Below are 12,949 nucleotides of genomic sequence, written 5' to 3'. Positions count from 1 at the left end.
CATTTTGGTTTTAAAATTGTGAACATAATCCTAAATTTGATTTAAAAACTTCACATATTTAACAGAATTAACATTTCACTTCTAATAGCCCATTTATGTAGTTATCCGAGTATTAAGTTTATTTCTGTGTAAAGGAGTCAATTTTTGTTTCTCCAATATTAACAGCAGAATTAATCAATTTTCCGGGAATTGCATAACTCTCAGGATAATTCAGACCTCAGAAGGTGCCGCGTCGGTGAATAAACCCTAAATTTCGTGTTTAAGAGTTAATTTCGCTTTTTGCAGTTCATTTCGCATTATTTCGTGACAAAACATGGTCACAAAATGCATCTCATACCTTTCAAAAACATGAAAAATTAACACTACAATGTGTTTTATCAAATTTCGTTTTTTCGTCAAAAACGAAATATGCATGCCCTTAATTTTGCTATAAAAAATTGAGAGGCGAACATGGACTCGACACATATTAGAAGGAAATGTTTATTTTGTTTAATCATAGTTTTTTAATCAATTGGGATATTATTCACCATTTTAACACCGAAATGCCATTTTATATACTATAGATCAATCTATTGAAGTGTAGACATCTGCGTTGGTGTTTGTGCTATTGGCAAACTAGGTGCTCCAGCCATATGTCATCATTGTAGACTGTCCGTGAACCAAGCACACAAGTTCCTAACTAGTTTAACCCTAGAAAGCCAAGACTTCGTCAAATTGATGACTCGTAAGTACAAAATGGTATCCCTTACCCTTTCTTACGATATGATGTGCTTGGCACCCTCAGTACCTTCAATTAGCTTTAAACTGTGGAGGGAGTGAGACTGTCTGAATTGAATTGCTGTCCAGTTGACAAATTATTTGATATTACTTTATCTGTGTAGTCGTTCTGACGAAGCATTAGCTTCAACGTAACCAAATTTACCGCATCTATTTTTCGTTTCAACATGGAAAAATCTGTTGTGTTTCGCAAAACAAGACTGTGGTTTTGTTGCCTTAGACAACTCATGGCACAGCATCCAATTATCAAATTTCCGAATAACCTATGATAACCATGAAAGGAAAAGAGGATGACGAAAATGTAATGTTGCCATTGTTCCAAAGCAATATCTGGAGAATACCAAACAAATTGCTATTTTAAATGTAACTATGAACCTTAAATCATGTCAAAACTTTTTTGTTTGTTACTAATACTATCAGAAACAAATTATGTTAGTAGCCATATTTAATTGTCAATAAAACTCTTCCTATAAAGCAAAAGAGTAAGGTCATCAAAATGACTACCCCTTAGCTTTAGCGTTTCTGATTTTCCACCTTAGCTCTCTAGGGTTAAAGTGTGATTTATTTCTTGCCAATTTTTGAAATAAGGTGCTGAAACTGGCCACCTTTTTTGTTAACACATTTTTTGAAGCCTCTTGATGAAGTTACCCATACCTCGCTGCAGTTCCTGTTGATTAATGTTGGTAATTTCTTGGCGGATGTTGTGTTTCAGTTCTTCCAGGGTACGTGGATTTGACTTGTATACAACATTTTCTAAACTACTCCAGAAATAAAAAAATGAAAATCGGATGGAACTTTTACACCTGGGGATCTTGTTTCAAATCGCCTTTGAACTGCACATGCGGATTGAGTTAACACATACAGGGTGATCCAAAAAGGCCGCCCCTTTTCAATTGGCTACTGCAAAGCCAACACTGACCGGCGCGCGCTGGCGGCAGTGAAGCGTATTCACGAATAGTGGGAGAATCAGTTCCGATGGAGAAGTGGAATGTGCAAGACCGTGTTCGCGCGGTAGAGCTGTTTATAAAAAGCAAGTCCATTGTTGCAACCCAACGAGCTTTCCGCCGACTTGGCCAGCGTAGAGACGCACCGGACAAACACACCATACGGCGCTGGGTAGCGAAATGGCACGAGGAGGGTTCAGTACGACACAGGTCGTCTCCTGGACGACCCCGAGCTGTAAGGACACAGGATCACATCAACCGTGTGCGGGATGACATCCAAAGAAGTCCACGAAGATCAGTGCGCCGCAGATCGCAAGCATTGCATATGACGTATGGCAGTTTACATCGCATTTTACACTTGGATTTACATACACGAGCGTATAAGGTGCAAGTAGTGCAAGCAATGACCGCAGCCGACAAAGTGGCACGTGTTCAGTTTTGTGACACGTTTCTCGACATGTGGGCACAAGATGCAGGCATTGTCGACAACCTTCTGATGTCTGATGAGGCACACTTTTTGCTATCGGGGTCGGTCAACAAACAGAATTGCCGTTTCTGGGGTACAGAAAACCTGCGGCGATTGCATCAACGTGAGTTGCACAGTCCCAAGTTAACTGTGTGGTGTGGGATCAGTACATCAGGAATCATCGGACCATACTTCTTTCGCGATGCCACTGGTGCCACGTGTACTGTCAATTCAGAGTGTTATGTGACCATGCTCCAAGACTTTCTCGTGCCGGCACTCCAACGCCTTCCTCTGATCACATGGTTCCAACAGGACGGTGCAACGGCACACACAGCCCGTGTGTCCATTGCCAAATTGTGCAACCTTTTTCCCGGCCACCTCATCTCCCGATATGGCGACGTAGCTTGGCCGGCACGTTCGCCGGATCTGACGGCAGCTGATTTTTTCTTGTGGGGATACCTGAAGTCCCGGGTCTACGAAACCCGCCCAGGAATGATCCAGGAACTGGAGGCGAATATCCGCCGTGAAATCGCTGCTATTCCGGTTGCTATGCTGGAGAATACATTGCGCCGTAGCTTCGTGGCTCGGCTTCATGAGTGCTCCAACAATGGTGGTGCTCACCTGAGTGATGTTATATTCAAACTTAAGTGAGACGTGATGTGATGTGACATTCACAACCTGATTGACATATCTTGTATCAAAGTCCCATGTCTGTGCAACATTTCTGTCCTTGTAGCTTGCAATTATTCGCCTAAATAAAGTTATGCTCACCAATTGAAATGGGGCACCCTTTTTGGATCACCTTGTATAAATCATAAATAAATGCACACTGCACAGTAGAAAACTTTTGCTGAGCCATAACACACTGCGGTTGAATACACCAGAAAAACACAATACTTACAACCACCCTATAACTTCACAGTCGCCAGACTAATAAACAGGCCACACAATACAAATCAAGGACCCTTATTGCTTCACAGTCTCCTGTCTACTTTAAGGGCCTCTTTAAACACGGTTTCTAGCCTCCTTCGTCAGCTTATGTTAATGGCTGTCATAAAGATGTATCAAAAATGTGTGCACATCGAAGGCGACTAGTTTGAACACCTCCTTTTATAAATCTTGTAAATAAATATATTTTTTAAATAATTATGGAAACTGATGTGCACGTGCTTCATTGACACTCTACGATGCCCAGGGTTGCTACGCATCTGGAAAACAGGGAAATGTCAAGGAATTTGGCTTGTCAGGGAAATTTGCAGATTGTCTGGAATTTACGTGCATTTTGGAGTCTGCAAGAGTAAAAGTTACAAAATGAACAAGCAGTTCACTTCCACTTCTGGATTCGGTTCTTGTGATTCCACTCCCAAAGAAGATTCAGTTTAGAAACTTGTTTCTTTCGTTCATATGATTCTCAGTCTTGTGCAAAATTATGGTTCCTTCGAGTTTCTGTAATAAATTTTCACTTTTATAAAACTAGATATTATAAAGAATATCAAAGTAAAACTCCCAGTCCAGATATCTGATTGATAACTAAAGTACATTGACAATCTGGTCTTAATTATCGGAAAGGTTGGTGAAGAAAAGGTTATCGTCTATTATTTTATACATCTTAGTCTTGGCATTTCCTATAAAATTCCTATATGCAACAAAAATTTCTCCAGATGCTGTGTACTTCTGTGTACTTATAAATGTAAGCAAAAAGCAGCATTTTCTACGACAATATAAATCTGCCAGAAAATGAAAAATTGTGTATGGTTTATGAACGTTTTCTGTTGTTTTTATAACATGGAGATCTGTTAAGGTGAAATAATGTACCTCTGTTACCTTAGCCTGAAGGCTAGATGCAGGTGATAAACATGTCTGGAAAAATTTCATTTTTGTACTGGAAATGTCAGGGAATTTTACACTCAAAAAATCGTAGCAACTGTGATGCCGACAAACTGCTACAAGCGCTTCTCTTGCTGACAGCACAAACACCAATGCGGCAGTCTACATTTCAATGGATCACATTGTACTTTTGATCCTGAAGTGTGCCCAGTTTTAGCACCTAAATCTTGATCTTCTATTTGCCATAAATATCTGGCTCTACTGATGAACTATCAACTGATTTGTCCCATCCCTAATGTGTAGTCCATCTGCAGTAATTGCTAAACTATAAGTAATTATGTGTGTGTATTCAAATGTCATGTATAATTTTTTTGAAACTTTTTATTTTTACAGTGAGCATTCGTATGTATTGAAGGCTATTGCACCTATCCTTGCAAATTCACGGGAGAGAGAAACAAATTGCCACTGGATCTTAGAGCTTATGGGACAGATCCAGTCTGTTCTAAGAAATGAAAAGGCAGAGCAACAAGTGAGTTTTAATTTAATTTTACCAATTTATTATAGTATGTTTTAAGATTCAGAGATTTATGTTAAACCCATGAGATAAAGGTGCTTTTGTGAATTTTGCATCCTTCGTTTGTTTCACACATTTCCAGTTTCAGCCATACTGGTGATAATATTGACCAGCACCATGCTAGAGCAACTTAAACCCCCACCTTCCCTGATTATCCCAGGTAGCCATGGATGAAAGGGGTGACAGAATTGCATTGCCTATGCAATGAATGTGCTAATGCCATCTATATTTTTGAATGTTTTAATTTTGCTTTAAGAAGGACAATCTCAGAGTTCTTTGTCTGTGTTTAATTAAAAATCAATTTGGGGAGGGGGCTGTGTGTCAATTCTTTGTCAATAGTCACTATCTGAGGAACTATCAAACATAAAAAAATGAAATTTTAGCACAGAATATATCATATATAAGATTATTATTATGGAAATTAGCTTGAAACTTAACTTCAGTATTTAGGTGATTAATGCTTAATGTTTAGGCACAAATGCTAGCAAATTAATCACCAAACTTGATTCAATAGTGAAAAGTTAGATACCAAAACTAGTGTGCACAAGAACCATACATTTCCACATTTTTTAGGACCATGCAAAATTTAATTAATCCTGAATACATTTCAAATGTTCCTTTTATTTTCACATTGAATCACTTCCTGTAAGATAAAACCTTTTGGTTAGTATAATGCTTGAAAAATTTGTTAATTTGTCCCACTTCTATACTTGACAGTGTAAAGAACAGAAATTGATTTGTGCTTGTGAATGTATAACTCCTCCAGGCTAAGTTAGTTAACATTTGTTAACAACACATTTGTGGTTACTTTCTAATGACTTTCATCACATATTCATTTACATATATGGTTGCATTGAAGCTACAGAAGTATAGAATTGATCGACAAAAAAAAATTACAATCCACTGTTCAATAATAATCTGAAAGTACCAGATATTCTATGTTGTCTATTTTAAAAGATTCACAATAACGTACACATTTGCATCAAGCTTATAAGAATTAGAATGCCTCATTTGCCAAAAATGGTGACCTGAGATTCAGTTAGGTGCAAAGTAAAAATTAAAATAACTCCTGGCAATACTGGAAGAATATATGCTTGTAAGTTATCAATACGTTTTATGCAAAAATTGCAAATTGGAAGATTGTGCTCAAATCTTGTTTTTAAATGTAATTACAATTGCATCTGACAAAATCTTCTGAAAGAGCATGTAAACTAGACACTGAACTAGCTAACAAACTCAAATATCAAGATCTACTGCCAGTGTCGTTAACATTTTGGAATCCCATACAACGCAAGTGTTGTTAACATTTTGGAATCCCATACAATGCACATAATGCACAATAATATAGCTTCACACAGTAATTTGTTTGAGAAGCATAACTTTGCAGTGAGTTAATTGTTTATTTCATTGTTTTAGGGTTTGATTTTCCTCTGTGATGTGTTTATGCTGGTAATTATTATCATGTCAGCATATGATTGTTTGACAATGGACTTGGAGAGGATATCAATTGTGCAGGAAACCAGGTTATTGCTTTTTCCAGGTGCTTTGAAAGCTCTCTTTTCACTTACACAATGGAAGTCTATATGTCCACAGGTAAGATTTTTCTAAATTTTTTTGTGTATTTTTCAAACTTCAGGAAAACTATAAAATGCAGTAGTTGAAAATATCAATTCATAAAATAAATTACTAAGGCTGAACCGATACCGATGCTCTCACGTATAAATTGTAATAATTAAAGGTTGTTAAAAATATGACTTAATATTTGTGTGTAAGTATTCCACTCTAATTATGTGCATTACTTTACCAAGATTTTCAATTTAAAATATTCAAGAATGACAGCAGTTTTTTCACATAAACTAGTGCGAAATGAAAAGAAATTTCGAATTTAACATAACTTCCAGGATAATTAGAATACAAAACTATTGCGTGGCACTTTTTACGGACCCCGTGAAAGACAATAATGTTGGAAACTATTGGCCAGTATTGGTAAATATATTCCAACCGATAAATGGACATCAGTATTGGCTCAGCCCTATAATATTACTTCACGTCACGCAATTTAACCTCCACTTAATTTAATTTCTTTTTATGTATGCACACTACCAATCTTTTACAAGAGCTATATTTTTTTTACATTTTGCTTATTTTTAAAATCTGACTTATCTGTTATTCCATCTTCTATTCAGAATCTTTCATCAAACTGTTAAATATAATTTGAAGGAAAAATCTTTGGAGTCAAATAGCTTCTTTTTCTTCTTCTTCCTTATGCCTATTTAGGCAACAGGTTCTTTCAGCCACTTCGTAAAAGAAGTTCTATCCTAGTTTTTCTTGTATGTATGCATTGCTTGCATTGTAGAATTTTTTTCTTGTAGTTTACGGTTATTAGAAGCATAAGAAAACAGTTTTTCTTTGTGACGTTTCAGGAGAACACACGCTCCTTTCATCTGGACTAAAGATACAGTTATAACAGTGGTTAGTAATTTTTTAAACAAAAAGAATCCGTTATATAATGGATGTTGTCAATGTTACATTGTTGTAATATAGTAACTTAACTGTGAAAAGAAGCATTCTGTTTTATTTTTATTTCATATTTTTTTAATTATGAATCTCAAATATCATCAGGTAATTAAAATTCATCATTGTTTTCACAAAGTCTCTTGATGTTTTCTGTTACATTAAATTTTAAAGATGGTGGCTTACTCCATTTGTGAAAAAGAGAACTCCATACTGGATCTACATTACCATTTTTATTATTTAATTTATTCCAGTGTTCTTCTGCAATGAACGAAGCTTCCCAGACATTCAACTCTGTGTTTCCTATTAATCTTTTTAAAACCCTTCTCTTTTTAATGAAATGCTTCTCTTCGATGATATGAGTTGACAAACCTGTTCTTGGGTTTAGATTTATAATGTCCAAATTGTGTTCGTGCCATCTTATTGCCATTTTCCTTGCTGTTTGTCCCACATAATCCTTTGAACATGAACAACTTATATTATATATTCCTGTGGTTTCCACATCTGGTAAAGAGTTTCTCATTTTGAATTCATTAAATGTACATTCCAAACTTCTTGGTGATTTAAAAACAATTTTGAAATTAAAACTTCTAAAAATTTTTGCAATTTTATGTGAGAATCCTTTGTGGAATGGAATGCACACAAATTTCTTTTCAACAGATTTTTAATCTTTGTCTGTATTTCTCTTTTCCTTTAGTTTTCTTGTGACTTGTTTTTTGATTTGGTTTATTCTGTTAGTGTGAACCCATTTTCTTTTGCTATATTAAAATGCCTTTCTTCTTCATTTTTGATATCCTTATTATTAGAACATAGTCTTTGTGCTCTCAGGAAAAAATTTAAAAATATGTTATCCATTGTTATACGCAAATGTTCTGAATTGGCATGGATGTATTTTTCCCCTGCTAATTTTTTCCTATGGACTGATGTTTGAATTGTTGAGTCAGTTGTCTTAATTTGCAGATCAAGGAAAGAAATTACATTGTTATTCATGGGTTCGCAAGTGAAACGTCACAAAGAAAAACTGTTTTCTTATGCTTGTAATAACCGTAAACTACAAGAAAATAAAGTTATATCCTGGGCCACTCTTTTCCCTTCGTGTGGTGTCTTCCCTCTCTTCTGTGCCAGCCCATAAATGTACTGGTTCCAGTTTAACCTGGGTCATCTGCTTCCTCTCCTTCTTTCTGGTCGGGCCTCAAATAGAGTCAAATTTTGTATATCTAGTGTATGCTTATACTTATTTGCTTCTTTAAGTAAATAGATCACAGAGTGTTATGGCTTAGATAGTAATGTGTCACTAGATGGCATTACAGTTCAGCAAAATGAAGCACATGTTAGGATGTTTTGTGCATACATATGCAGCTCAGTATTGAAAATGGTGTGACCATGCTAGAGGAATGTAAAATTGAAGAGTAATGCACTGTTGTATGTTTTCTATGAGTAGGATTTCTTGCATCGAAGCATTTTTTGCAGAAAGAGCTGCACAATTATGTCAATAAATTATCTCAAGGAAGCTCATAGTTACCGATGACTGACCTTGCACAGGTGATGTTCCATATTTCCATGTTGAAAATTTAATTCGTTGCATTAGATGTTTCAACTGTTTCTGAGTATTTTTTCAATGCTGTTTCAAATCTGATATTGGTTTTCCTGTACATGCTTTCATTATCATGCAATTTGAAATTTTACTTTTGCGGAAATGGACATCCAAGGATATTTATACTGGGGATAGGCTGACAACTACGCTTAGATCTGCCCTAGACCCAGATGAAAACACATTCTCTTCTGTTTTTTGTATCGGATTATGGCTTCTTCAAGTAAACCTAAGAAAGCTGTCGAGTCATTAGCCTCCAGGCTACAAGAAAAAGTACACTGCACTGCTGAACAAAGAGTCATACTTCCGAAAGCAGAACCAGATTTTTTTTTCCAGAAGACAAATACTTTTTTTTACTGTCATGTTAGCCCAGGTCTTCTCAGCCAATTAGGTGTTAACTTGTATAGTTAAAAAAATGGTGATTATTTTTCGATAGCTCTAACCACATTTGCACAAAGTGAATGCTTATGGAGCTGTTTCAGTTGGCCACTCAGTGCATTTTGCGAGAACATAATCACATAAAAATTGATATTTACTTACTTACTCAGATATCATGAGCACAACTGGATCATTTTGTGTAGATCTCAAAATGGTCAGCTACCTGCTTGAACAGCAAAAAGGCTTCACGAAATATCAATGCTCGAGAGAAACACTGGACGCAGGAGTGACCCATCCCTGAAACTCTGGAAGTAGGAATGCCAAACATTGTGAATGAACTAATTGTCAGCCAAGGCAGAATCATTACCCCCATATCAAGCTTGGCTTGATGAAGCAGTTTGTGAAGGCATTGAATACTAATGGAGATTGTTTTCAAAATGTAAGTAGTTTCCTTTCACCGCTTTGTCTTTCGAGAAGCCCAAAGTAGGTGTAGTTGATGGACCTCAAATTCGTATCCTTGTATGTGATGAGGAATTTGTCAAAGAAAAGAATAAGAAGGAGGCAGCATGGTTGTTGAATTGCAAAAAAACTAGAGCTTACAGAGAAAACTAACTTCAGATTTGAAATCAGCACATCCAAATTAGGTTGGAACAAGTGCTGATAGCAATGCAACAAAAATCCTGTTCCCCAGTGTAATTCCTCAACATGAACATTTGCTACATGCAGGATATGAAAATGCTATTGTATTTCATATCCTAAATTTTCTGCCTGTCGAGCATTAAAAAAAATTCTTTTGTTGGTTCTCTGTTCATACAGGTAGATGTTTTATCATGTACAGTGTTGTGTATTAATTCTTGTAAACATGTTTAGATTTTACAGTGTAGCTTTAATTTTACTATACTTTTTCATTTTTGTTAATAGGTTGTAGAATGGCTGCACCATTTGCACCTGTGCACAAGATTACCACCCCAGTATACCTCTGCATTCTATAAGGGGCTAATTGGATTGCACCATGTGGATTACTTCAAGAAACCATCTGTCTGGATGAGAATATTGGCAGTAAAACCTGTAAATAATCATTGAAACTTGTTTGTGATATGCCTTAAACTAAGACTAATAATTTATAAATAATAAAGAACTATTTCTCACTTGCAAATTACAGTTTTTCTAGAAGCTCAGTTCATTTGCATGCATATATTTGTAATGTTAGGCTCGATTAATTGATAACGTTAGAAATAAGATTTCTTATATGGCTTCAGGGAAAGTGCCTATTCTGACATAATTGAAAATAATTTTCACAAGCAATTATAATGGCAAACTAAAAAAAAAGTGTGCTTCCTTAAATTAAGATATGCCATTCTTACTTGATGCGCCTCAAATACAGTGCATTCAAAAAGTCCCCACACTCAGACTTTGAAAATATGCTACGAGAGCAGTAGGCAGTGATCGGAACGCTACATTTTAAAAGTAGCTTCGCTACAGCTATAGCTACTCTTCCAAAATGTAGCTTACTACAGCTACAGCTACATTTACCAAAAAGTAGCTCGCTATGCTACTCCTGTTCGCTACTCGCTACTTTTTGCGCTACTTCTGCATAAAAAAAAATGAAAACAACGATATGGGTATTAAACAAAATCCCCTACTACTGGTAAATAGATTCTGTTATTTATTATCATGATTCCAGTCATTTGATAATTTTGATAGCAATGTTACTTCAGTTACTTATTTTTACAATAGTTTTTTAGAATACCATACCTATGCAAGTGGCATATCAATTCAAATTTTGATATATGAATATTGCAATTAGGGTGTTACCCAAATTAATTATTACAACTATACACAAATAAAATTTGGTAGGATTACGTATTTATGTTCACATCAACATATTTTTCTTGAGAATAAATATTTCATTTTTTATAGACTGATATGAAGTCAGCATTTTGAATGAAAAGTACCTGGAGCCCTTTGACTACAAAAGAGCCCCAGGTTCCATACCCAGCAGAGGCACATAGTGGTTAGGATCCAGTCTCTATCAGATTATCTATGCATAAAATGGACTCAAAACAAAAACTAGGAAAGACGCCAAGTTGGGAGGATGAGATGCTCCTGCTCCTCCATTCCCCACACTGCTCATCATTCATCATTCTTCCTCGTTCTCACAATTAGCCGAAAGTGGCAGAAAGCGACTATAGATAAGAGAATAATTAAATAAACCATTCATCCTCATTGTCATGATTGAGAGAAGTGGAAGAATAGATGAGGAGGTAAACAGAAGAGGACAAATCAATGGTGGCGAACTATATCAAAGCGTTCGAAGAATAATATGGAATAGGGATATACCTATGAAATGCAAGAAGGTAATATGTAACATACTATGTGCCAATAATTACGTGTGGAGCAGAGACTTGGACAATGACATAGAGAGACAAAGAAAAGATGCAGGCAGTGGAGATTAAATTTCTAAGGAGTCTTTTGAGGAAGACTAGAAGGGATAGAATAATAAATGAGGAGATCCGACAGACAGTGGGTGTAGGGAAGCCTTAGGATAGAATAGATCAGGCACAGATGAGATGGTTCGGACACATGAAGAGGAAAGACTACCAGTAAGAGCTTACAATGCACAAGGGGGAAACCAAGATGTCGGTGGAAAGAACAGATAGTGGAGAGTGTTAGGAGAATAGGACAAAATTGGAACAACGTGGAAAGAGAGGAATGGTGGAAGACCAGGAAAAAATGGAGAGGCTTGACTTCTATGCCGACCTAGCCAGAGGCAGGAAACAGCAAAGGATGATGATGATGTCATGATTAGCAAAAGTTAAAGAAAAGTGACGCAAAAGTAGGAGAAATACATAAATTTGAAAACTATGTATATTAACTAAAGAAAATTGTTGTTTCTGCAGGCAAGTCAATAACTCGTACATACTTTTTGCAATATCATAAAATTATTGAGGAAACTGTCGTATAAACCTCAGTGTTCTAAACGTATTGTAATTTTAAAATTTGTGAACAAATACTATCACGAAAATAATTGTAATTCCAGAAACTCGATCATTCTTGCAACAATAATTTCTTGCTGGTGAGATCCTATATACTGACGATGGTCAATGCTGTTAACGTACTGAACCATTTATTGCTGGCACTATTCCCTTGTCAGTGCAGTGGATATTCCATTGCTCGTTTTTGCACTGCAAGTTGTGTCTTACACAGCAATTAATGACATTTTGGTGTCTTTACACCATGAATATCCACAGGATTTGTTCCGGGGGTGATGCAAACGAGGCACTTTTTTCCAGTGGTGCAGCAAACGAGGCAAAATAGCGATGCAGCTAAAAAAAAAAACGTAGCTGTTAGCAGGAATATATTCATATATGTCAGTTAGTTATCTGGATATCTGAATTCTTCAGATACTAATTAAAGAAATTACGCAGATATCTATAATCTACAATCTAGATAATCTGTATCTTCATGTAATAGACTGTCTTTATGAACCTTCTGCAAAATTAAGGATTATTGTCGATTTTTTCTGACGCTGTTGCCACATTCAAAATGCCGAGAAAAAATGTAGCTGTAGCGAAATTTTCGCTACAACTACAATTTTCAAAATGTAGCGTCGCTACAGCTACAGCTACAAATTTTCTAGATAGCTACAGTAGCAACGCTACAAGTAGCTCGCTACTTCTGACCACTGGCAATAGGCAACATGAGTTGGCAACGTTGGTAGGAGGGAAGGGTATAACCTTGAAGAACAAGATGATGTCATAGGAGAGCTGTGCTGCTATTACAGTGTCCGGTGTGAATTAGACAAATGCAGTCGGTCCACAATGCATTTTACGCGAGCACAGCGAATCTCTTTTGTTAGAAGCATATTTTGAGTGTAA

General features: G+C 36.2%; 1 protein-coding gene across 1 annotated transcript in view; it reads left to right on the top strand.

Annotated features, from left to right (window-relative positions):
* Positions 1–10,218, top strand: part of LOC145994725 (focadhesin) — a 91,177-nt gene extending 80,959 nt beyond the window's left edge. The window contains exons 16-18 of the mRNA XM_083130928.1: positions 4,408–4,543; positions 6,005–6,181; positions 9,993–10,218. Of these exons, the coding sequence (XP_082987054.1) occupies positions 4,408–4,543; positions 6,005–6,181; positions 9,993–10,154 (475 nt within the window). The 3' untranslated portion in view covers positions 10,155–10,218. The remainder of the gene's footprint in view (positions 1–4,407; positions 4,544–6,004; positions 6,182–9,992) is intronic.
* Positions 10,219–12,949: the final 2,731 nt, after the last annotated feature.

The sequence above is a fragment of the Lepisma saccharinum genome, chromosome 11, assembly GCF_977018435.1.
Source record: "Lepisma saccharinum chromosome 11, izLepSacc3.1, whole genome shotgun sequence".
Taxonomy (NCBI): domain Eukaryota; kingdom Metazoa; phylum Arthropoda; class Insecta; order Zygentoma; family Lepismatidae; genus Lepisma; species Lepisma saccharinum.
Note: the sequence above shows the minus strand (reverse complement) of the source record. Positions and strands in the feature narration are given on the sequence as shown.